The 24928-nt window shown below is 51.1% G+C and overlaps 1 protein-coding gene across 1 annotated transcript in view; it reads right to left on the bottom strand.

Moving 5' to 3' along the window:
• Nucleotides 1–24696, bottom strand: part of Pdgfrb (platelet-derived growth factor receptor, beta polypeptide) — a 45432-nt gene extending 20736 nt beyond the window's left edge. The window contains exons 1-8 of the mRNA XM_013025568.1: nucleotides 24215–24696; nucleotides 6663–6708; nucleotides 5314–5637; nucleotides 3465–3731; nucleotides 1963–2090; nucleotides 1670–1844; nucleotides 891–1080; nucleotides 205–320 (exon numbers count right to left, since the gene is read on the bottom strand). Of these exons, the coding sequence (XP_012881022.1) occupies nucleotides 205–320; nucleotides 891–1080; nucleotides 1670–1844; nucleotides 1963–2090; nucleotides 3465–3731; nucleotides 5314–5637; nucleotides 6663–6702 (1240 nt within the window). The 5' untranslated portion in view covers nucleotides 6703–6708; nucleotides 24215–24696. The remainder of the gene's footprint in view (nucleotides 1–204; nucleotides 321–890; nucleotides 1081–1669; nucleotides 1845–1962; nucleotides 2091–3464; nucleotides 3732–5313; nucleotides 5638–6662; nucleotides 6709–24214) is intronic.
• Between the last annotated feature and the right edge of the window lie 232 nt (nucleotides 24697–24928).

The raw sequence follows: 24928 nt of genomic DNA, 5'->3' as shown, positions 1-24928 counted from the left end.
GAAGAAGAAGAAGAAGAAGAAGAAGAAGAAGAAGAAGAAGAAGAAGAAGAAGAAGAAGAAGAAGAAGAAGAAGAAGAAGAAAAGGAGGAGGAGGAAGTAGTTCTAGACTTCCTTTCTAGTAGATAGCAGGTAACAGATAGTGGGTAGGTGGGTAATATAGGGAGAGGAAATGGATAGGGAAAGGAGGAGGTAGGTGATCCTCACCATTGACCTGCAGCCTGAAGGAGATCTGGGCTTCAGCATCTTCATGGAAGACCAGCATGGTGTAATAGCCAGCCTCTGCCACCTTCACCCTCACAAGTGTCAGTTCTGACACATACCTAGGGAGCAGGCAGTCAGAGCTGGAGGAACTCTTACAGCCCTCCCCACCCACATCCCAGTACAGAGGCCCAGGGAGAAGGGGCTTGACCAAATCTCCAAGGCAGCGGCAGAGCCAACACTCAAATCCAATCTCCTGAATCTCACCCACTGGCAGTTCCACGGAGCCAAGAGAAAAGCTTGTGCAAAATTGGAGGGGGTGTGTACAATGTTCCTCCCTCCACCTCATCCCTTCTGAGGGGCCAGACTTGCTTTGTCTTACCTAACCCCACAGTTTCTGTTAATATGCAAGTCTCTAGCCTCAGGGACAACAGCGATGACAGCAAATAGCCCTCCTGGTCCCCAGCCTTTACCTAGGCTGCCTGCCATCTGCTGGACCCAGTTGTCATAAATATCTTCATGATCAACTAGCCAGTACCGGTGTCCCCCCAGTAGATCGGAAACTATCAGAGGTATGGAACGTTTTGCTCTTCTACCTGAAGCGTTCCATCACCTGCCACGATGTCTGGTTCATTGTGGGCCCTCGGGAATAGTGGACATAGGTTTGTCAGGTGGCTGAAGGCCCTGCTCACCAGGTCTCCGACACATTGCGAGTGGACAGGATGATCTCGCCGGCGCTAGAGTCGCCTAGGGTGCGGTTGTCCTTAAACCACAAGACAGAAGGTGGCGGATAGGCTTCGAACATCACTTGCAGCGTTCGGCTCTGGTGCAGCTCAGCAACTTCTACTGGGTTCACCTCCTGCAGCCGCACGTAGCCGACCTCTGTAAGGTAGGGTGGTCAGGGGAGGGCTATGGGGGCGGGGCTGATACGCCGCCAATGGGGAGTGCCTTTGGGGGCGGGGCCCGGGGCGGGGTTATGATCCGCCACCAATGGGGGAGTGCCTTCCAGGGGCGGGGCTCCGGGGGCGGGGCTTCCAGAAGCAGGGCTTCCAAAAGCAAGGCTTCTTTTCGATGTGGGGCTTCAGGTTTGGGGGAACCTTCCAGTGATGGAGCCAGGGTTAAAGCTGAGGCTGGGACTGGAGCCCAATTTGGCTCTAGTATTGGTGTTAGAGCGGTTTTGAGGTTGCGACTAGGGCGTGGTTTATAGCTGAGGTACACTGGTGCCTCAAGCCAACTCCGTGGTTGGATTTGGGAATCTGCTGCTTGGGCCTGCCCGCGGGGAGGGGGGGGGGGTTGTGATCAAATATCAGGTTGAGGCTAAAGTTCTGGCTGAGTGGAAAGTCTGGGTTGGCATTCAAGCCATATCCTGGAAGTGGAGTTTTGGCTATTGCAGTCTAGGACTGCTCTACAAAGTGGTTGGCTGTACCCCAGGACCGTGTCAGAAGCTGGAGGCCGCGTCCATCACACCCACCGAGCACAGTGATATTGACGGCCTTCTCGTCCCCATGCTCAGTCACAGTGTCTGACACATTGCAGCTGTAGACCCCGGAGTCCCCCAGTTCAGCACTGAGGACGTGCAGGATGGAGCGAATGTGGGAGGGCATGTCAAGGAGGAAGTCTGTCACTGGCTCTATCTTCCGTCCACTCTGCAGGGACAAGGCAGGAAGGGTCCCCACATCAGGAGGCGTCTGTGAGAGCTGGGTGTTCCTGCTGAGATATCCACCCCTGCCTGGCCCCTTCTCCAAACCCCTGGCCCAGCTTTACCTCCAAGCGAGGGTATGTCCATTCAAAGTTGACCACCTCGGTCCCAGTCACAATGCACAAGATGGTGATGTTCTCGCCCTGGCGGACCACAGTCTGCACGGCGCTCACGGAGACATTGATGGATGACACTGTAGGAAAGGCATGGGTTTAGAGCTGGAGAGGTTACCTCCAGCACTTGGACTTGGGAGTGAGGTAGAGACCAAGAATGGGAAGAGATGACTGGTATGGAGGAGTCACTCATTCAATAATGTTTATGGAATACCTACTATATGCCAAGCACTATTCCAGGCACTGGGCTAGAGCTGTGAATAGGAGAGCTGACATTCTAGAAGGGTAAGAGTCTGGAAAGCTAAGTATCCTCTGGGGTCTAGCATGGGAGTTTACTGAGCACTTACCATGTGTTAGATAACTGTCAATTTTTTTATTTAATCTTCACTCTAATCCCTGGAGGTAAGCAGTCATCATTGCCCTTGGTTGTTTGTTTGTTTGTTCTTTCTTTTTTGCCAGTCTCAGAACTTGAACTCAGAGCCTGGATGCTGTCTCAGCTTTTTGCTCAAGGCTAGCACTCTACCACTTAAGCCACAGCTCCAATTCTGGCTTTTTTTTTCTTTTGGTTGGTCATGGGGCTTGAACTCTGGGACTGGGTGCTGTCCCTGGACTCTTCAGATCAAGGCAAGCACTTTACCTTTAAGCCACAGCCCCTTCCCCGTCTTCTGGTGATTAACTGGAGATAAGAGTCTCATGGACTTTCCTACTTGGGCTAGCTTTGAACCATGATCCTCAGATCTCAACCTCCTGAATAGCTAGGATTACAGGCATAAGCCACCAGTGGCTGGGTCACTTCTGGCTTTTTGTGGTTAAATAGAGAAAAGAGTCTCACAGACTTTCCTGCCCAGGATGGCTTGGAACTATGATCCTCAGATCTCAGCCTTCTGAGTAGCTAAGATTACAGGCATGAGCCACAGGTATCCAGCTCACTGCCATTGTTTTGTTGTGACAAAAGCAGGCTTAAAGGATCATGTACCTTGTACACATCTTTTGAAAATCATGGAAAATGGCTGAGCTGGCATTCAGATTCAACCATCTCCAAAGCATATTTTTCTGCCCACCACATTTTGTAGACCAGTTTTGCCACTAATGCGTTTTAAGAGTGTGAGCAAACTCCATTCATCTCTCTGAACCTCAGTTTTCTCATCTGTGAAATGGAGGAAATGCTATCTCCAAGTCTGCAGTGAGAACTGATGTAAAATGGAGTTGTATACATATGTGCACGAGCGCATGTGCCTCATGTTCTCACTTGGCTTTTTTGCCTAATGCTGGAGCTCTACCACTTGATCCATACCCCTACTTTCATTTTTTTTTTGCCCAGGCTGACTTTGAACCTCAGTTCTCTGATCTCAGCTTCCTGAGTAACATCCAACTGGAACTGTATACTTTGTAAGTTGCAAAACGCTATGCCTCCCCCTGAAGGACTCAATGTCAAGCCAGAAAAGGGGGCTTACCCTGTAGGCTGTAGATGTAGTAGGCATCGGACTCCACTTCCCTGTCTTCAACAGTGGCTTTACAGATGTAAGTCTTGTCTTCAAAGATACCAGAGAAGCCTCGCTGATGGTCATAAGGGATAGGCAAGGGAGTGTCCACTTTCTTCTCATGCAGTGTCACCTCCAGCTGAGGGTCTGTCACTCGGCAGGGAATTGTAGTCTCAGCGACTTCCATGAGAAAGATGAATAGGTCATCGGAGTTCTGAGGAAGGAAGACCATGGCGGGATCTGCCAGAAGTAGAGCCAAGAAAGAAGGAAATGGTTTCTTCCTATTCTGTGAATTGCCATGTGTCTTTGATCAAGTTTCTTTCCCTGTCTGGCCCTCAGTCTCCCCTATACAGAATAGGGATGCTGTTATGGCCCCATTCATTGGCGTTGTAACAGTGTCAGGAGGTAAGGTCTTCATGAGACAATTCACCCACCAAGGCTCTATGGAGGACACTGGTGTCATTCTAAAAGGAACAAGTTCTTTCAGTTTGTTTTCTACACAATCATATCTCTGAACAATGAGAAAAATTTCACTTAAGAAAATAATAATCTGGGGCTGGGAAGGTGGCTCAGTGGTAGAGTGCTTGCCTTGCATGCATGAGGCCCTGGGTTCAATTCCTCAGCACCACGTAAGCAAAAAGAAAAAAGCCGGAAGTGGCGCTGTGGCTCAAGTGGTGGAACGCTAGCCTTGAGCTGAAGAGCTGAGGGACAGCACCCAGGCCCAGAGTTCAGGCCCCATGACCGGACCCCTCCCCCCACCCAAAAAAGAAAACAATGATCTGACTGGTGACTCCTGTCTGTAATCCTAGCTACTCAGGAGGCTGAGATCTGAGTTATAATATGAAGTCAGACTTGACAGGAAAGTCCCTGAGTATCTTATTTCTAATGAACCAGCAAAAATCCAGAAATGGAGTTGTTGTCTCAAGAGTTCCAGCCTTGAGCAAAAAAGCTAAGGCTCAGTGCTCAGGCTCTAAGATCAAGCTCCAGTACTAGCGCTAGTTAATTAATTAAAATCTAGACTAAGTATGTAAAAAAACTGGGGAACAAGTGCCTTTAGCACTCCCTCTTTCCCTTCTGCTTTTTTTCCCATGGGATGTTCCAACAAGAAGGAGGCCCTTTCTAGGTGTCAGCCTTTTTTTGGGGGGGGGTGTCCAGTTGTGGGGCCTGAACTCTGGGCCTGGGCGCTGTCCCTCAGCTCTTCAGCTCAAGGCTAGCGCTCTACCACTTGAGCCACAGCGCCACTTCCGGCTTTTTTCTTTTTGCTTATGTGGTGCTGGGGAATCGAACACAGGGCCTCATAAATGCAAGGCAAGCGCTCTACCACTGAGCCACCTTCCCAGCCTGGGTGCCAGCCTTTTATCTTGAACTTCCTGGCCTCCGGAATAATAACCCAATACATTTCCCTTCACTATAAATTACCCAGTCTCAGGAGGAATTGTATTATAGCAGCAAACATGGACTAGGATAGATGCCCTCAGAGGCCAGCTCTAACATTCTTAGATGAATCTATCATATTATTTTATTTTATTTTACTTTTTACATCCCACATGCCATTTTGAGTCATAGGGACAAAGAGAGAGTGGAGTAAACCAGCTGAGGGCATGGATTTCTTGGGAGGCTAGAATGGGAATGGCTGGCAAGATGCAGACAGACATCCAGGTGATGAGAAGGCACATCCATCTGTGCCGAGCCAGCTGGATTCAGGGCCTTGTCTGAGTTCCTACGATGGTGCCATGGAGTCACTGAAGTCCTCCTGAGGACCCTCTGACATCTTCGGAGGAGAGAGGGTAAGGGAGTAGGCATGCAGACCAGGGAGTCTTACCTGGTACAAAAATGTAGAGCCGTTTTCGATCACCGGACTCCAGCCCAAAGGAGCTATTGTAGGTACAAAAGTATTCTCCTGTGTCTAGCCCCGTGACGTTGGTCAGTGTCAGTGTGCTAGAGAAGGCACCGTTCTGCATCTTGGAGAGTTGCTGCTGGGGCACCTTGGCCATCCGTTCCCACACCACTGGAGCTGAACCCGAGCAGACCAGAACAAAGGTGCTGGAGGCATTGATGACAAGCTCTGGGCCTGGGGGCGTGATGACCAGGCCCTGGGAGGTCTGTGGTCCCAACAGCAAGAGTATGGGCAGCAACAGCAACTGGCCTTGGGGACAGGAGGTGGCAAATGTCAGGGCACAGGGGCCTTACCACCCCGCTCTAGCTGTTTCAGAGGCGTGCATACATAATCCCCAATTCATGGAAAAAACAAACCTCTCTATCCAGCCCTGAATAGAACCCTCTGCCTGTGGTTCTAAGCTTGATTGCCCACTGCCCCCAGGGGTCTGGAGGCTCTGTCTCCATCCCTCCAGACCCCTGGCTTGAGTCCCTCAGCAATGTAGTGTTCAAGCAGTCAGCAGGAGAAGGGGTCAGGAAATCCTCGGGAAGCAATTCTCCAACCACCAGTTCCTGCATTATTTCCCAGGTCACTCTCTAGCCTCTTCCCTGCTGCTGCTCCCAGCTGCCCAGGTTCCTGTGAAACCAAGAGATGGCTGAGCTTGGGAAGGGAATGAGAGAGAGGTGCTAAGGTTACTTAGACAGATTGGGGCAGGAGAGATGCTGAGGGGCCTGGAGCTGGAGGTTATGAGAGAGAGAGAGAGAGAGAGAGAGAGAGAGAGACAGTAGTCTCTCCCTATAACATCTTCTGGAGTAGGGTTTTGTAATGCATGCCCTGGTGATGAAAATCAGGACAGGTGGGCAAGCAGTAAGCCAGGCTTCTGGCACCAGCCTGAAGGGAAGGGCATGGCATCTCATTGCTAGCTCGAGCATCCTTCCCGTCCTAGAGAACATGCATGCAACCAGTCCAACCAAGGAGGGAGAGGAAGCTAGTGGTGACTGTTACAGAGTGCAGTGGGATACGAAAGGCTAAGCAGGGATTTGCCCGGATGGTTCCGGATGGCTCTGGACAAGGAAGGGTCTATTGAAGGCTTCTAAGTGAGTAATAGGGCAGTTGAAGGAGGCCTCCACAGAGGCACCCTCCTCTCCTGGCAAAAAGAAAAGAAAAAAAGACATTGAAGCCCCGAAGCATAGCGATGCTTCTGGCCTTTCCAGGCCTGGTTTTAGCATGCACCAGCCCTGCTTGCTCCACTCTGTGGCTTCCCAGGGCCCTAACCTCATCTCCAGTCTACTTACCTTTGAGGAGCCGAGCTGGCATCACACCTGGAAGCTGCATGGTGTCCTGCAGAGTTAAACAAGAGTCAGGGCCCAGGGTAGAGGCAGCATCATGCTCATCTTAGTACTAAAGCTTCCTGCAGAGCGAGCCCCTGCCTGAACACTTCCTATCCTGAGCCCTCTCCCCTCTGTTCCTAACCATTGTGTGGCTTTGGCTGAGTCCTTTGCTTCTCTGAGCCTTAGTTTCCCTGTATGCACAATGGGATGGGGACATTGGGCTAGGGTCCAGGGGCCTGCCAGCTCTGACAGCTTGTCCTCTGGTGACAGTTCCAATACCAGGCACTTATCTGCCAGGACAAATATTTGGGAAAGTGTGATGAAAGGCCTGGAGGAGAAGGAGGGGGTAAGCCAGAGCCTAGCAAACTCCCACAGCTCCCTCCGCAAACACAACAGGAAGTGGGGAGGCTATGGGAAGGGAAGCAGGAGGAGTTAAGGCTGTGGAATGTGGGGGCTGGCCCCCCTACTCAGCCCACAGCAGTACTGGGAGGCCCAGGGGAGAGGGTCCAGGGTCCCAGCCCCATTGAACTGGAGAGACTTTGTAGGTCTTTTGGGACCAGTGAAGCCATGCTCCCTACCTCTATCCCAGTGTCCAGGATGGGGAAACTGAGGCTCTGAGAAGGGAAGACCATCCTGTTCAAGAGGATGCCAAAGAGAGCTAAATGGTGGGAGAGAGACACAGATAGACAAGACAGGGAAAGGAAATGCAGGAAATACACAGTTCTGGACACAGATGGAAGCAGGGACACAGAGACAGATTGAATTGGATGGGTCTTTAATCTAGTCCTTCCCTCAAGAGCCAGAGCTTAGTTTCCAAATAATCATAGTAGCCAAGCATGCCATGGGCTACCCACAGCTCCCAAAGGAAGGAGGCCGGGAGTAAACAGAAATCCCAAGGGCAAGAAATAGGAGAAGGGACAATGTGACAAGGCAGCAGCGAGCCTCATGATGCTGTAGGACTCACACTCACTACTGCCTGACTGCCCAGTTTGGCCATACTAGCTCCCCACCTCCCTCTCTCACCCCTTCTAGTTTCCAGCCCAGAGCTGGGAACTAGGTCTGTATGTGCAATGGCTGCTTCTGTAGGCTGAGCCTCCCGCACTTGCAGTGGGATGATGGACAATGCATGCTGCCTATCTGAGCTGACGTCAGACATTAAAGAAAGGACAGATGCCAGGCACCAATGGCTCATACCTGTAATCCTAGCTCCTCAGAAGGCTGAGATCTGAGGATAGTGATTGAAAGCCAGCCTGGGAGGGAAGTCTGTGGGACTCTTATCTCCAATGAACCACAAAAAGCCAGGAAAAGAGTTGTGGTTCAAGTGGCAGAGTGCCAGCCTTGAGAGAGAAAAAAAGGCTAAGAGAGTGCCCAGGCCCTGAGTTCAAGGCCCAGGACCAGAGCAAACACACACACGCACACACACACACACACACACACACACACACACACACACAGATTGGATAGAGGCTCTACCCTTTGCCTATGAACCACAGCCCCAGCTCTGTGTGTGCAATATCCCAATAATCAGTTCAAACAAATCTGCTTTTCTCTTTTCCTTCAGAGCAGCCTGACAGAGAGTCCCCTCCTGCCTTCGTTTCCTCACTCCGAATTGCTTCAGAAGGTCAAATCCCAGCCGTCCCATGTCCCCTTGACAACATCGCCCACTCCCACTCCTCCGAGCCAGCCCCTCCAGCTGGACATCAGGTCTTCCTGCGCACGACAAAGCAGTGCCCACACAGAGCCTGCAGCCCCCACAGAGGCCCATCTGCCTTTTAGGTGGGTGCCCCTCTGGCTCCCTACTTCCTGCCTGAGATCTGGGCCAAAGAAAATCATTAGCAGCCCAGGTTGGGGGAGGGGGGTCATCTCAGCCTTCCTCTCTCGCTGGCTGGCCACACTGTTTATTATTCTAAAGGAGGAATTTAGCCGCCTGGCGAGGAGACAGGAGGTCACTGCAAAGGGGCCGGCCTGGCTCTGGAAGGCTGGGCTGGCCGTGTGGGCTGGGACCTCATGGCATGTAGCCCCTGACCCTGCTTCTTTATGGCACTCTGTCTTCTCCCCTTCGAGCCATCCGACTGGGGTTGGGGGTGGCTTTAGACTCCTGAGACTCTGCAAGGAATGACTCTTTTCAAATGGGCAGCAGAGGCCCAGAGAGGCACATGATCATGACCTAGTCACACAGAAAAAAAGGCGGATTCGGGCTGTGGAAGAGGAGAAACTGAACAAATGAGTTTGGGAGAGTGTGAGGGGGATGGACAGCCCAGGGGTTTGGGACTGGCTGGACTCTTTATAATAACATGTATTTCGGCTTTCCTCATAAGGTCCTTGAACCCCACTGTGGGACTGAGCAGGACTCTAGCTTTCTCTAGCCAGAGAGGGAAGACTTTGGCTAGGCCATATTGGAAAATGATCCTTATCTCAAAGCTTGGCCTTTTTGACCAGCCAAAGAGGTTTGTCTCCAAGAGGTTTGTCTCTCAATGGAGCAGCTTGAGAAATGGAGCTAGTCAAGAGGACAAGGACAAGCCTGGTGCCGGTAGCTCACGCCTGTAATCCCGACTCAGGAGGCTGAAATCTGAGCGTCATGGTTCAAAGCCAGCCCAGGCAGGAAAGTCTGTGAGACTCTTGTCTTCAATAAACCACCAGAAAACTGGAAGTGGCGCTGTGGCTCAAGTGATAGAGCGCTCACCTTGAGCTGAAGAGCTGAGGGACAGCACCCAAGCCCAGAGTTCAAGCCCCATGACCGACAAAAACAAAAAAGAGGGAAGGGCATATCTGAGGCCAGAATAACCTAAAAATAATCCATAAAGTATCACATTTTAATTTGTTTTTGGTTGGTGGTGGGGTTTGAACTCAGGGCCTGGGCACTGTCCCTGATCTCTTTGTGCTGAAGGCTAGTGCTTTGAGCCGCAGCACCACTTATGGTTTTCTGGTAGTTAAAAGGAGAAAAGAGTCTCAAGGACTGTCTATCCCAGGCTGGGTTTGAACCACAATCCTCAGATCTCAGTCTCCTGAGTAGCTAGGATTACAAGCGTGAGCCACCCATACATAGCTTAAATATCTCATTTTGTGCCTCCAGTGTCCCTGGCCATTTGTCACTGACTTACACTGGGTCCCTCTCTGGCTTTGAGTTTCCCTCTCTGCACAATTAGGAGTTAGATAACAGCCGTTCAGGTGACTTGCAGAGGTTCAGGAGATGGAAAACGGTGATAAGGACAGCAAGCCAGAAGTCTGGGACACATTAGAGTGCCATTTGTAGCATCCAGCCATGACTTCTGGGGTCTTCCAGATGACTCTGGTCACCTCCCATTCTCCCTTAATGCCTCATGGCCTTTATACAGAGGCTGCTCAGTTCCGACAAGCCCCGGGGCAGTCCAAACAGCTGACCTGGAGTGGCAACCTGCCTGTGACAACTTCCTTTCTTCAAAGGGCATCTGTGCTCCAGGGAAGAGCCACCCACGTCAGCACAGTGTCCCATTGGGGCGTGCTTTACCTGCCATTCTGTCCTGTCTGGGATCAAGGCAGAGCTCCTCAAGCCACTGGCCTTTGCAAAGGAAGAAAGGCACATTTCTGGGTACCAGGATACCCTCAGTGTTCTCCATACACAGGCCAGACCGGGCTCCTCACAATGAATTAGAGCAGCCTCTTAGAGGGGGGCAGAGTGAGGCCCCCAAGCCCAGGGGAGCCAGCAGGCTGCAGAAGAAATCAACTTCAGAGCCCAGCCTTCCCTCTTACAAACACATGATTCTCCACCCCTTTCCCACCGCCTTCATCTAAATAAATCCAGTCCATCTTGGCCACATCCGCAGCAGCAGCTTTCCTCCCTCGGGGTCCCAAGGCTCCCACGACATGAGCAGGCAGGGGAGGGGGACCCGCAGTGCTGCCGGGGGAGCACATGCACGCAGGACAGACGCCTGCCCACGCACTCGTTCTCACGCTCCTCTGAAACACATGTGTGCGCAGCAGCTGCGTGCCCAGCCCCCACGCAGGCACGTGCCCTGTGTGTGCCCACACATGTGCACACAGCACAGACTGCTGCCGCCTGACATTTTCGCCATGTGCACAGAGCTTTGCACGGACGAACGACGGAACATTCATGGCCCCACTACAGGACATGCACAGAACGTGTGCATACAGAACCTCCAATGCCTCCGAACCTGACATGTGTGTGTGTGTGTGTGTGTGTGTGTGTGTGTGTGCAGACCAGCCAGAATGTTGTATGTTTGGAATTCTGAGCATTTGATATGTGTTGACACATTTGATCTTCTGTCAACTCTGAGCTATATACCATGATTATTGTTTTTCTCCATCTTTCTTTGTTTCCTTCCTTCCTTCCTTCCTTCCTTCTCTCCTTCCTTCCTCTCTCTCTTTCTGTCTCTTTCTTTCTCCCTCTCTCTCTCCCTCCTTCTCTCTCTCTCTCTTTCTCTCTTTTTCTGGGGCTAGAACTCAGGGCCAGAGCACTGTCTCTCAGCTTTTTCACTCAAGGCCGGTGCTCTCCCATTTGAACCACACCTCTACTTCTGGCTTTTTGATGATTAACTGGAAATAAGAGTTTCATGAACTTTTCTGCCCAAGATGATTTCAATTCTAAGATCTCAGCCTCCTGAGTAGTTAGGATTACAGGTGTGAGCCTTCAATGCCTGGCAACAATTTTTCATTTTATAGGTGGGAAAACTAAAGCAGAAAGCTGTTTGGAAACTTGCCCAGGAATGCAAGCCAGGGAAGGATAGAGCAGAGGCCAGAACGAGGCAGGGTGACTCCACACTCCCTGACAACTCCCTGCACCCCATCTCTGATCAGGCAGCTGACCTGGTTGAGGTATGATGGAGCAGCATTGGTTGGAGACTGATGGGAACAGGTAGATTTGAGGTTTGTGTAGCTTAGAATCAACAGGACTTAGCCAGGTATCAGTGGCTCCCACCTGTAACCTTAGCTTCTCAGGAGGCTGAGATATGAAGATCAAGGTTCAAAGCCAACCCAGGCAGGAATGTCTAAAAAGACTTATCTCCAACTAACCACTAAAAAGCCAGAAGTGAAGCTGTAGCTCAAATGGTATATAGTGCCAATCTTGAGCAAAAACACACAAAAAAAGAATCAACAGGGCTTGGTGAACTTGGTGATTGAATGCTGGAGAGGTAGATTTCATGGCTAAACCTGCAATCTTGCTTCTGGCTTGGAATGCTGGAATATTAGAATAGGAATGACAGGAGAGTATATGTACAGGGGACAAGAATAATCAGGTTAAAAGTTCCTACTAAGGGTTCTGAGCTGTAAGTGGTAGAGCACTTACCTAGCATAAAGAAGCCTTAGGAGCTGGGTGCCCATGGCTCATGCCTATAATCTTAGCTACTCAGGAAGCTGAGATATGAGAACCACAGTTCAAAGCCAGCCCAAACAGACCAATTCTTGAGACTCTTATCTCTAAATAAACCAGTAAAAAGCCAGAAGTGGAGGTGTGACTCAAGTGGTAGAGGGCTAGTTGTGAGTATACAAGCCAAATGCAAATACAAGGCCCAGAGTTCAAGCCCCACTATTGTCACCAGAAGAAAGAGGAGGAGGAGGAGGAGGAGGAGGAGGAGGAGGAGGAGGAGGAGAGGCAGCTAGCCTTAGGTTCCATTGCCAGCACCAAAAATAAAGAGCTATGGTAGTTCCCATAAGCTGATTTACAATGTAGAGTGTTTTGTTAACACTAGTGGACAATGGGACAGTTGGCTTGGAGGCAGACAACAGACTGACAGAATCAGCAGTAAGATGGAGAAAAGAAGGCTGATTTAGGAAAGATTTCTGGGGGGCAGACAGCTTAGCTCTGGATGCCCCAGATAAACAAGATTCCCAGGGAGGACAGGACATGGTCATGAGAGTCTGAGGTCAGAGTCTTGGAATGTCAGAGTCCTATCCCATCCAACTCCCTTCTCATGTCCTATTGTAAAGATGGGGAAACTGAGGCTTAGAGAAGGAGAATAAGAGGATGTCCTACTGTTTGGGCCTAGACAGGATTGATTCAGGTGCTAAAGCTCACCTTATAGGAGTCCCTACCCAGTCACTGCTCAAGAGGAAGAGTGGATGAATACAGTACTTATATTCAATGTACATGTGTGAAAAAGTGATGGGTCACTTGAGAGGATGGGCAGAGTTAAGAAAGACACGGGAGAATAATGGAAGGGCCACACTGATCAAGATGTTGTCTTATAAACTGACTTGTTGAATGGAAACCCCTTCGCACAACTATGTAAAGATGATTAAAAATTAATAAAATTAAAATTCTCAGCCTACAACTTTGCCCTCTCTATCCATAGCATGCTCTTGTTACTATACCTGCCCTGTCCCAGCCAGGCAGACCTAGGTGACAGATTCAGAGGTGACCTGCTAACGTGGCTGACAGGAGCAATCCAACAGTCTTCACAGCTCCTCGGATGAACTTTAGGAAGAGAGGAAGGATACCTGGGATCTGGACCAGCTCTGTCATCCACCTGTGCCTTAGTTTCCCTATCTGTTCAATGGAGTAGGGAGCGAATGATCTGGTCTGGTACTCATTGAGGTTGCTCTGGAAGGCAGCTGGGGTGGAGTGAGGGCACAGGGGAGGGGCCCCAGCCGGGATGCCATGACTCAGCTGAGAGACGGCAGCCAGTTCCAGGCCTGGGATGCGTGGGGGTGAGAGGCATCTGAAGCCAGGGATCGCCAGCTGCTGGAGAGTTTGCTGGTGACAGCAGCAGAGTTTGGATCTGGCAGAGAATTCCTCCCATGTGGCCTTCCCCAAGTGGGCCAAGATGTGGGTGTCATCTAGTCACCTGGGTCAGAGAGCTCAGTCCTGGGAGCCAGGACCCAGCAGAACATGGTCAGGACACATGCGTGGGAGGAGAAATCTGGGAAGGGGTGGAGGCTCCCCCTTTCCCCTTAGACCCATGCCCTACTTCTGCCCGTTGGAGAAGGCCCAGCATGCCACCCCTACACATTGAATCTCCCCATGGGATTAGAGACCCACTGAGGGCCAGAAGGTGAGTGATGTGATCCAAATCACACAATGAGAGAGGGCTGGATTGGCAACTGGACTCTATCAAATGCTGTTACTAGATTGGGGTTGGGAGGGGGCACTTCGTGCTTCCCAGGTATCTATGAAGTCACAGACAGTACCCACTAAGTCAGGGCCTGGTAAGCTTTAGCTTCATGAACATATAAAAGGACAAAACCTCGGTGCTGGTCCCACAGAACGCCCTCCTTGTCCCCTCTAGCACAGACCTAGTGGTCTCTAGCTGCCTCTGTGCCTTCCCCCTCTCCTGGCTCCTTACTTCCAGCCAGCTCCTCTCACCAGTCCTCTGTCCTAGTCAGGGAACCTCTCTGCAATACTCTTCTGCCCTGGTGCCTGGGTGCTGTCCCTGACCCTCAGGTAAAGGCCAGTTTCTTGGTCCGAGCCATAAGAACTGTCATGTCTTGGTCTTGCCACAGCTCCTCAGCACTAAGGAGGAAGGCTGCTGTCTCCCCAGACCCCCAGTGCTCCATACACGTCACCCACTCTGGATTCCTTTCTCCAAAAGGCCTCCCCAGGGACACAATGGGGGGAAAAAAAAGACCTATTTTCTGGAAATCCAAAATAAAATGAAACATCTGTCTGGAATGAGGCCAGGCAGATAAAGAACGGACTGATCCCCCCTCAAGCCTGCCACCCCCACTTTAGCACACCCCCAGCCCCCAGAATGTGTGTTTGCCTGCGGGCTGGGGGTGATGATGGGGCCCAACTGTTTGGAACAGGGCGTGGGAAAGTGCTCAGTGTGTGCCTCATGGTGCTGGGGCCCAAGGGAGGGGGCCTAGTCCTCATGCAGGCTGGGAACAGGCCTGGGAAGGAGGTCAGAGAGAGAAGGGGGGGAATGCATACCGCAGCGCCTGCCTGCCTGATGAACAAGCACTTCCTACTTCCTGTGCAGTCTTACTGGCTTTAGGTGCTCAACCCCCACAGTCACCCTCTAGGCCCTATGGCCTGGCCCTTGAACCCTGGCTCCAGGAGCCCTGGATTCCCACTTGGGTCCTTCCTCATCAGCCCTTTCAAAGGAATTCAAGTTAGGTGACCTTGGAAAGGTCAGGGATAATTATAGTTCCTTCTGATTTAGTACTTCCACACAATACCTGGGCTACGCTTTATGTAGAAGATCTCACCAAGTCTTCAAATCAATACTGTGACATCGTGCTTCTTTCCCTTCTTACAGATGAGGAAACCAAGGCCCAGAGAAGTCTTATCATTTACCCAAGATCACAAAGCTTGCCAGCTATGGCTCTAGTGTGCAATCCTGGGCAAACTGCATACTTCCTCACCCCTGGAAGTGGGACACAGCATCCATGTGACTGCCTTTCAGCAGGAGGCAATAATCCCAGTCCCCCCATTCCCAAAAGAATGAGTACTAGTGGCTTATGCCTATAATCCTAGCTACGCAGGACACTGAGATCTGAGTATTGTGGTTCAAAGCCAGCCCAAGCAGAAAATTCTATTGGACTCATTTCCACTTAGCCACCCAAAATTCAGAAGTGGAGGAGTTGCTCAAGTGATAGAGCTCTAATCCTGAGTAGAAAAGAGCCATGTGAGAACTTAAGGCTCTAGGTTTGTGCTCCAGGACTGAAAAATCAATTAATTAATTTAATTTTTTTGTTGTTGTTGTTGGTCATGGGGTTTGAACTCTGGGCCTGGGCGCTGTCCCTCAGCTCTTTAGCTCAAGGCGAGTGCTCTACCACTTGAGCTTCAGCGTCACTTCTGGTTTTCTGGTGGTTTATTGGAGATAGGAGTCTCACGGTCTCTCCTGCCTGGGCTGGCTTTGAACCGCAATCCTCAGATCTCAGCCTCCTGAGTAGCTAGGATTACAGGCGTGAACCACCAGCGCCCGGCTTTTAATTAATTTTTTAAAGCTAGAGTCCAGACAGTGCAAGCTGCATTCATAGTAATGCACAGCCTGTCTTTCTCCTATGCTTCTCCTTAGAGAAAAGTAGTCACATCACTACAGTCCTAGGGCTGAAAGAGCCCTACATACACCCAGTCTCATCTCCCCACCCATGACTGACATCTCCCCACTTCCCATCCTGGCACAGCTCAGAACTCTCAGAGGTCACACTATCAGAATAGTCTTACTAAACTGAGTATCATGTGTCTCATCTAGTTCCACACCCCTTGGTCTTCCTATGGTCCACCAGCCTCTATATCTCAAACCCAGAACATTTTCCTTTCACTTACTCTTCTGATGCCCCCTAATCTGAAAACCAGCAAAGCCTGAACTAATTTGGAGACAAGTGCTTATGAGATGATCTGGGGATTCTGTTTCATCCGTACAACACCCTTGTGAAGTTGCGTACTCATTCCCATTTAGCAGAGAAGGAAACTGAGTCTCAGAGAGGTTTGGTAGCTTCCCCAAGATCGTATTACCAAAAAGCATTAGAGCCAGGACATAAAGTTGGGTCATATCTCCAGCCTTGCTTTTTGCTGATTAATTGGAGAGGGAATCTCATGGACTTCTCTTTCTGGGCTGGCTTCTTGAACCGTGATTCTTCAGGTCTCAACTTCCTGAGTAGCTGGAGTTACAGGAGTGAGCCACAACAGCATAGCCAAAACTTATTTTCTTAGCTGCCCGTCTCCTGCCTAGAAAGAACTCTGTCCACAGGGAACAGCCCCCATGAGGCTTTCACCCACGTAGGTCCCTGCAGAATCCATGCTGTCAGGGACAGCCGAGGAGGAGGTGGAAAGAGGGCTACTGATAGCACAGAGTTGTTCAGGCTCTCTATGGATGGAGTTGTTTCTAGACAGGGGTCTTGCCCTAGATCAGCTAGAAATTTGCAAGGCCAAGGTAGGGACAGAACTCAGAACCCTTCCATAGCTTTACTGGGGGGTCAGCAGAAAATGTTGAGGTGAAAGTTCCTTGCCAAGGAGATTCTAGGCCTGGCCCTATCATTTAGCAGAGCACTTGACTCCAAATTAGTTGGGGCTTTTGGTTGTTTTCAGATGAGGGGTCATCAGAGGGTCCCTGAGGTGGAGTGCTGAGACACTTAGGGGAGGGTAGGCCTTCTCTGCCCCAGGCCTTCTGTGCTCAGGGTCCAGGCCTGGCCCAGAAAGCTCAGATCCCTTTTACAAGGTGATGAGTGCCAAGGGTCTCCCCCACTCCAGTTCTAGGATTCCACCTCCCTCAGCTGCCCTCCCTGCCCCCGCCCTCCAGAGCCTCATCTCCAACTGATGCCATGGCAACAGAGAGCACCAGGTCCTGGCAGCTAAAGGAGCCCCTGAGAGGGGTCCCAGGCTGAGGCTGGGGAGGGGAGTACAGCAGGCGTAGACAAGCAAACCTTCTGTTCCCTGGGCAGCTTCCAGCAGGGACCAGCCAGGGGCTGGGTGGGAGCCACAAAGAGAATGTCTTCTTGGAGCCAAGTGGGCAGGGGGCAGGCAGGCCTCAGGGCCTGTCCCTAGTGACCCCCCCCCAGCCCAGAGCCTACAAATCGAGTAGGAGTAGCTAGCTAATGAGAATACTCACTACTAATCAGTGCCAATTACAAGGCATTGAGATTCCCGTCAGAGCCCTCCTGGCAGCAGATCAGGAAGAGAGAAAATGTCCACGTTTCATTTATCCTCACACTTTCCCAGCGTCTCCCTGCCCTTCTTCCTGCAGTTATTACCCTCTGATTCTCTCGCTGTTCCTTGGCCTCTCTGTGCCTCAGAGTTCTGGTCTGCTAGTCAAGCTGGTCACTGAATTGTGGAAGCTATGGATGGAGTTAACACAGCAAATGCTCAGGACAGGGCCTGGCACAGAGCCCTTTGTGAAGCTAGAGGCCATGTTCTTTCTAACTCACTCACGGGAGAATAAGTCATTCACTTAGTCAGCCTTGGCTGCACAGCCAAGACCCTGCCAGACTTGGCTTGTCAGCAACGGGATGCATATGATAAATGATGGCACAGGGAAGTTTCCCCTTGGGAAGGGGAGCTGCCGATGGTACAGGACTGACACAGGCCTTCATAGTAAGGCTCAGCAAGGAGCAGTGCACCCAGCCCCCAGTGGGCCAGCTTAGAACCACAGGCCAAACATCACATCTCCTAGTCCACTGGCTGGCAGCTGACTCTTTCCTATACCTCTGTCCCAAGGCCTCAGTTTGATTTCCCACAAATCAGAAAACACATCCCTCAGTAATCTGGTATCTCTCCAAGTTCTTATTATGGAATGGAGCCTATAGTAGGTGCTCAATAAATGCTGATATAGCATGAGATCAAATGGTTGTGTAATGTGAGCTCTTCTTGTCCTCAGGCCAGGGGCTTCTACTGACCCTGACCAACACAAGATTCACTAGGCTAGGAACTGGGATGGATACACAATGGTAACCCTCCCCAACTAGGGAGGGGATGCCACCCTGGACAGGGAACTGGCAAGGGAGCCCAGCCAGGGCAGGAAGAACAGCTCCAACTTGATGCTACTTAATCCCAAGTCTCTTCTCTCTAAGTCTAACCAATGGTACTGAAAGATGGCACGGGAATCCCTTCTCCACTGCTCTGTGGGTTGAGATGATGATGAAAATGTGGCTTATAATAGGTTCTCAGTAAATAGTAACTCTTATGGTTATAGAATCATTCCAGCAGGGAGGGAGTGGAGGGCTTCGTAAGGGAGGTGGCCTCGAGCCAGGGCTTTAGGGTTTCGTGGAGCTCATTAGCAAATGATGCCAGGACAGAATATTCCACCAGGCTCTATGTGAACAAAGCTGGAGAAGTGGAGACGTCAAGGCATCTAGGAGAATCCACAGTGACAGATCTGTTAGGGCAGAAATGGGTTCTTCGGCAAAGAGGCAAGGAGTGGGCAGGAAGAAGGATCTGTCTTTGGAAAAAGGTCTGGGGTTCTGGATGAGGATTTGAGTTTTGCTCTAGTGGTACATGATGCCAACTTTTCAGGCATAGATGGTGATGGTGGGTGGCCAACTGCTGACTGGGCAGTGGTAACACTATTATAACATCAAGCACTGGAGGAGAAGGGTTTCATAGAGTACAGTGTCATGAGCAAGCCGGCATTTCATGGAAGCCATGGATTGGGCTGGGGACAGTGGAGACAGAAAGGCCAGTTTTCAGAATAAGGCCATCCGAAACCCAGCCTGAAGCCTCTGGCAGAATGAACCAATTACGTAATTAGTGGGACAAGTGCGAGATGATAAAATGGGGCTCCTTGTTTATTATTCAAAATTTCAAGATGGTACCTACTGGGTACTAACTCAGTTTGGACCCTTCTTACTTCGGAGTCCTCATGAAATTGAATGCTCATGAAGTTATTCTTACTCCCTAAAGAGAAGGCCATCTGTCTTTCCATCCATTCATCCATCCATCTACTCATCCATCCACACATCCATTCATCTATGTGCCAAGCTATTTCTCTATTATACCATGCATTTTTTTGCCTATTCACAACTGCACTAAGCAATCAGCAGATACATCCAGGCTGGGAGTTGATAAGACAAGATACAATGAGATGGGAGCAGCTGACCGCCCCTCAGGTCAAACCTGAGCAATGACCTTCAAGTCCAGTGTTCTAAGCTGAGGGGACTTGGATTTCTGTGACATGCTTACAAAGCTGAGCACTGTCCCTTCAGGAATCTCTGCCTCCTATTCTCAGGCGCAACCTTAGGAGTAGAGAATCTGATGGGCTAAGATCTCTTGGGGATGGGAAGGGTCAACTTTCCAAGACAAGAAAATAATCAGAGCAGCAACAGGATGGGGCGGGGAGGGAGTGGATAACAGCCACAAGAAGTCTGTCATGAACTTCCAGGGGCTAAAGACAGAGTGTATAGGCCTCCCCCGCCCCTGTCCTCCTTTTTTATAAGAAGAAACCACAGCCTGATAGAGAAGGGATATGATTAATGGTTTTATCGTCCAGAAAACTTCCCGGGGCTTCCCATCCTTCATTGAGATGGCTTTGTTTCTCTTTATCCAAATCTGTCCCCTGGCATCACCCCAGTGAGTACTGGAGACTAAGGCCTGGGTGACAGAGGTGGATCTGGCCCCTTTGGGTGTCTCTGGGCTGGGGGATGGAGGGCTGGGATGCATGGCACACAAGTGGCTCAAAGGTGAGCTTGGGTTCTGCACCATTACCTGCGATCTGTATGGCTTGAGGGGCATCGTTTCCATTTCCTACCCACATGATTGAGAAGTCAAACCAGGTAACCCTCAAAGTCCTTTTCTTTTCCTTTTCTTTTCTTTTTCTGTCAGTCGTGGGGCCTGAGCTCTGGGCTTGGGCGCTATCCCTCAGCTCTTCAGCTCAAGGCTAGTGCTCTACCACTTGAGCCACAGCACCACTTCCAGCTTTTTCTGCTTATGTGGTGCTGAGGAATCAAACACAAGGCCTCAGGCATGCAAGGCGAGCACTGTACCACTGAGCCACCTTCCCAGCCCTCAAAGTCCCTTTCATCTCCAACATTCGGGAACTTGCTGACCTTCTGGTTCTCCCTAGGGACAACCCTGTCCATCATAGGGCGGAGAAGCTGGTGAATGAGGAGCAGATGAAAGGGTTCAGCACCCAAGACATCAAATAGCCCTGCTCTCCAAGGGGAGGAGAAAGGTAGTAATGCAGGTAGAGCTGCACACTTCGATTTTCACCTGGTGCTTCTGCTGGGGGCCCTTGAAAACCTTTAGGAGGGAGAACTTTGGGGCCAGGGCTGCTTTCCTGAGGCTCTGGTATAAAGGCTGGGGAGACACGGGAGGTGAGCATCTCCACTGCAAGCAGCAAGTGTGTGGGTTTCACACCCTGGGTCCATTTCCCCTTTTGCCCCTTATTGATCTGCAACAAAAAATAAATCTTCCTTTTCCAAATCAGAGACTATGGGGTTGAAAGTGAGGCACTGGAAGGAACCTCTGAAATCACACACACAGCCCCTAACAGCAGTACTTCTGGGCTCTCCTTGCTTATTTATACCCCAGAAAAATGGGCTTGTGGACTCTGCTGGACAGGTCCTCCATGCTGTCTGGGAAATGGAACATACTAGGGGCCCCTCATACTGTCAGAAAGTTCCTCCTCCTGATAGCAGGTTGAAGTTTTCCATTAGCAGTCATTGATCCTGACCTCTTTCTGCACTACATTGAGAAAGCGTAAGAAAAACCCTTTCACTGTGAAGTTAAATATGCATGATCCCTGAGTACACAGCCTGGCTTGTGTGGCTGCCAATCTGGCCTGGTGGAGCTTGGAGTCCTGAAATTGTTTTAGGACTGGAAGGGAACTTAGCCATCATCAGTTCCCCCTCCTTATTTGACTAACAGGCAGACTGAGGACCACAGTCATGTGACACTTAGGGACTGAGGTCCCACTCTGGAATATTGAGGGCCCCCAAAGTTGAGGTACCACTTCAGAATGTATGCTACGTCCTCCCCCCACCGAATGTCATATCACAGGACTGTTCCTCCCCTGCCTAACTGTGAAACTCTGGGCCTTTCCTTATCGGTAAAATGGGGAGAGTGTGTAGTTACTCTTTGATGTTGTTGGAATGATAGGATTATTTATATATTTAATAAAAACTTCCTGGGTGCTTGTCACATCCTAAGTGCTAAGGAACAGAGCCATGAACTGGGAGGTAATGGACACAAACATGATTAAAATGCACAGAGCAAGTGCTCAGCGAGAATTAGTTCCTGTTACACTGTCTGACCATACTGCTTCTCAGCGGAGGTGTCACAGCTTAGCCCCTGGGGAGGGGTCGCATTTCTTCCCTACCCCTATTCTCCCCAGTGGAGAGACTGTGAAAAAAAATCCCATTCCAAGGACCAACTGCCCACAGGATTCAGAACCACCTGCAAGAAATAAGTGGGACATGTCTGGGATGTCTGGGGACCTTATCATTCCTCCCTGTCTCTCTCTCCAGCCTATCCTAAGCAAAATGCCAGAGTCCTTGTACCCTCTGGAAGGCAGCTGTCTCAGAAGTATCTGGGTTCCTCCTGTGGACAGAGGCCTCTGTAGGCTGCAGATGCTTTTCATCACCTGGTGGTCTGCGCAGGACCATCAGCCTTCTCTTGGCCCAGCCCACGGCCCCAGGTCCACCCTACGTAGCACAGGATTCCTGAGGCTCAGAGACAGACTGAGGCCCACTCAAAGATGCAAAGTGTGACGGAGGGTGACAAGCAGCCAGCAGGTGAGTCAGAAGTTAAGGCATGCCAGCGGATGCTCAAGCCCAGTGTGGTTTATCCACAGAACACACTACCTCTGAGCACAAAGCAGCTCAGGGAGGGGACAAGGAGGCCTGGGGCTGGCCCCACGGTGTCTGTGCATGAAGGCAGGCCCAGCACTGAGCTCCTGACTCTGAATCCACCGTGTTTTCACATCTGCAGACAATTACAACCCAGCTCTTCTTCCCACAGAGGGAGGGCTGCTGATAACCATCAAAAGGAAGGTGGTAGTCTCTGAGACAGAGCCTTGGTGCCCTCACAGCCAGCCAGGGTTGAGGGTGGTCACTTTCTCTTGGGGACAATGTGAAGTCAGGAGCCAGCTCTGTGGAAAAACAGTGATCCCACAGACCAGGAGCTCCCAGGATAACACAGGGTTAAACCTTTAAGTTCAGGCAAACTTTGCCTAAATGCCAACTCTAACTGTGTTGAGCCTGGAAAGTCTCTTAGCGGCTCCAAACCCCAATTTCCTCATTTGCAAAACAGAGGCAACAGCCTGGATTCTAAGGCGGGCAGGGGGCAGTACCAGACTCAATGCCTCCATGGGGTGGGGCTAGTCAGTGCTGGGACCACCATACATACCTCTGCCTGGCTACGGATTCAAGACCTCTTTAGAAGATCCTGGGGGATATTGTGCACACTGGGGGATTGCAGTGACAAGCAGGGATGCTCCTTCCAGCTTGAGATAGAAATATACAGGAGGGCAGGAGACCTGAACAGAGGGTCTTTGGTAAGTCCCTCCTCCTATCAGCCCTCCATAGTCTCCACCCAGTGTTGGGCACTGGGGCCAGAACTCAAGACAGTAAAAAAAACCTGGGCCACACAAGAGGTTTATTAATTCATTGTTGTTTTTGTTTCTTTTTTATTTTTTTGGTCTTGTTTATCCATTTATCTGTTTGGGGGAGGGTAAGGGGAGGCACAGAAATAGAGGGACAGAGGGTGAACAAATGCAGCAGTGGTACTCTACACTATGTTGAAAATGAGCTATACAACTTGTAGGTGGCGACAACAACTAAAAACTGAGAGACAGGGATGACATTGTCCAAAAAGAAATATATTTCTTGACTTATGTAACTGTAACCACTCTGTATATCACCTTTACAATAACAACTAAAACAATGTTTTTTAAACACACACACACACACACACACACACACTTAGGCCTGACTAATTTTGATTTTGACAAACAGAATAAAGAGGACCAAGTAACAAGGGCCTAGCATGAAGGGCATGGAAGGGACCTGGAATATTGGGGGGGGGGGGACTCAGGAAGACTGCTTGGAAGAGGAGAGTTGGGAGGCCCCTGGAGAGAGAAAAAGAAGTGATGAGATAGGGCATTCCAGACAGGGGTAAGTAGAGAACAAATACCCGCAGATAGGATGGTGCAAATTCCCTCTGCAGATCCTGTATTTGTCTGACACAAAAACTTAAGCCTGGGGCACTGGCAGAGTAGGAGCTTAGAGCCACTATGGGTTCCACCACTTACAGCGTGCCATTGGTGAAAGCCAAGGCAGAAGCACTCTGCCACACACCTCTGCCCTGAGGCAGGCGAGTCTTCTCAATGCTGCCCCCATGCTGGCCCTCTGGTAGAGTGGACCAGTGGCTACCAGCCCTGGGGAGCGACCGAAGGCTCTGGGCAGGGCAGGCAGTGTGAGCAGACTCTGATTTGCGACCCAGTTAAGAAGGGGCCAGTCCAGAAAGAGAAGAGCCAGGAGACTAAGAGCTGCTTAGGCAGAAAGAAACCGTGAGGTCACAACCCCTCTTCCCAGAGAAGACCCTGGAGTTGACAGACCAGATTGATTCCCTATGTCCAGGCCCAGTGTACTACCGCTAGCCTAATTGTCACACCCTTCTCCACCCAGAACTTTCTGACCCAGAACTTTCCCAGTGGCTGGAGGTTTGGAAGGATATCTTAGGAATCTGGAAAATTTGCAAATCCATTTAAATCGCCAAAAGTTGCCTGGCGGTTGCCTGGCCCTGGGCCAGACTGACTCTTAGGAACAAGGCGCGAATCAAGGAACGGGGGCTATGTCTGGCCTTTTGGTCCCAGTCCCTACCTAAGTTCCTTTCTGGATGCCCTTCTTGCTTTCTCTGGGCTCCTTCCCCTGTCCCTCCCAGCTCTCCCCCCACACCCCGTAGACCATGTTATGCCTAGACAGCCCAGACATTTCTGTTTCTCTCTAAAAGAGAGTAAGGGGGTAGCTGAGTTAGGGAGGGAGGCGAAGCCATCTACCCTGGAGGAGGAGGGAACTGGCTCCTCGGGCCCTTACATCTCCCATCTGATTTTCTTTAAAAAAAAAAAAAAAGTGTTCTTTTCTCTACTCCAAGCGGTGCAGGCTGAAGCAGGAGGAATCTGGGCGGCCCTCCGCTTTCTCATGCTTACCTGGCTGCGGGGCGGCGGTGGCTGGCTTCTGGTACAGTCCCAAGCTATGGGGCTGTCACCTCTTCCAGGAAGTCCTTCTACTGCCCTCTCCCCAGGACCAGAAGGACCTCGCTGGACCCCACGTCAGTGACGGCCGAGTAGCAGGGCAAGTTGGACCCTTGCAAGCTCCAGGAGACTCCGAGGAACCGAGGGGCGCGCCCAGGGGAGGGCTCACGGCTCCGGCCTCGCCTCACCCCTGAAGCATCCTTCGGGAGGAGCAGCGCGGCCAGGAGGGGCCGCCCTGGGTCTGGCCGTCTGCGTCGGGGCAGCCGCGGGCTGCTGCCGGCGTCTGGTCTGGTCGGAGGGGCTGGCTCTCTCCTCCTGCGTCCCCTCTGCTGTGGTCTGAGTTGCTCTATGGAGAGATCCTTAGTCCCAGACTCCCGCTCACGGGCCCGGAGTGCGGCGGCGCCCCGCAGATCCCCGCAGCCCGCAGGGCGAGGGCTTCCCGCCCCCACCCCCCACTTTGGGGGAAAGGCTGCAGGGCGGCTTCTGATTGGCCTGGCTGGGAGAAGGGGAGGGGTGGGCAGGGAGGGTGGACGCGTGCGTCTGTTTTCAATTTCAGTATCGCCCCCCCCTCTTTTTTTCCCCCAAGTTTCTTGTTTTTCTTCCTCCTTTCCCGCTGCTGCTCCCTCCCGTCGCCTGCTCGCTCAGGATGTGAAGGGATGTTTAGAAATT

This window comes from Dipodomys ordii, unplaced genomic scaffold (assembly GCF_000151885.1).
Source record: "Dipodomys ordii isolate 6190 unplaced genomic scaffold, Dord_2.0 Scaffold85, whole genome shotgun sequence".
NCBI classification, from domain to species: Eukaryota; Metazoa; Chordata; class Mammalia; order Rodentia; family Heteromyidae; genus Dipodomys; species Dipodomys ordii.
The sequence above is the reverse complement of the archived record's forward strand: the minus strand, read 5'-3'. Positions and strand labels throughout refer to the sequence as shown.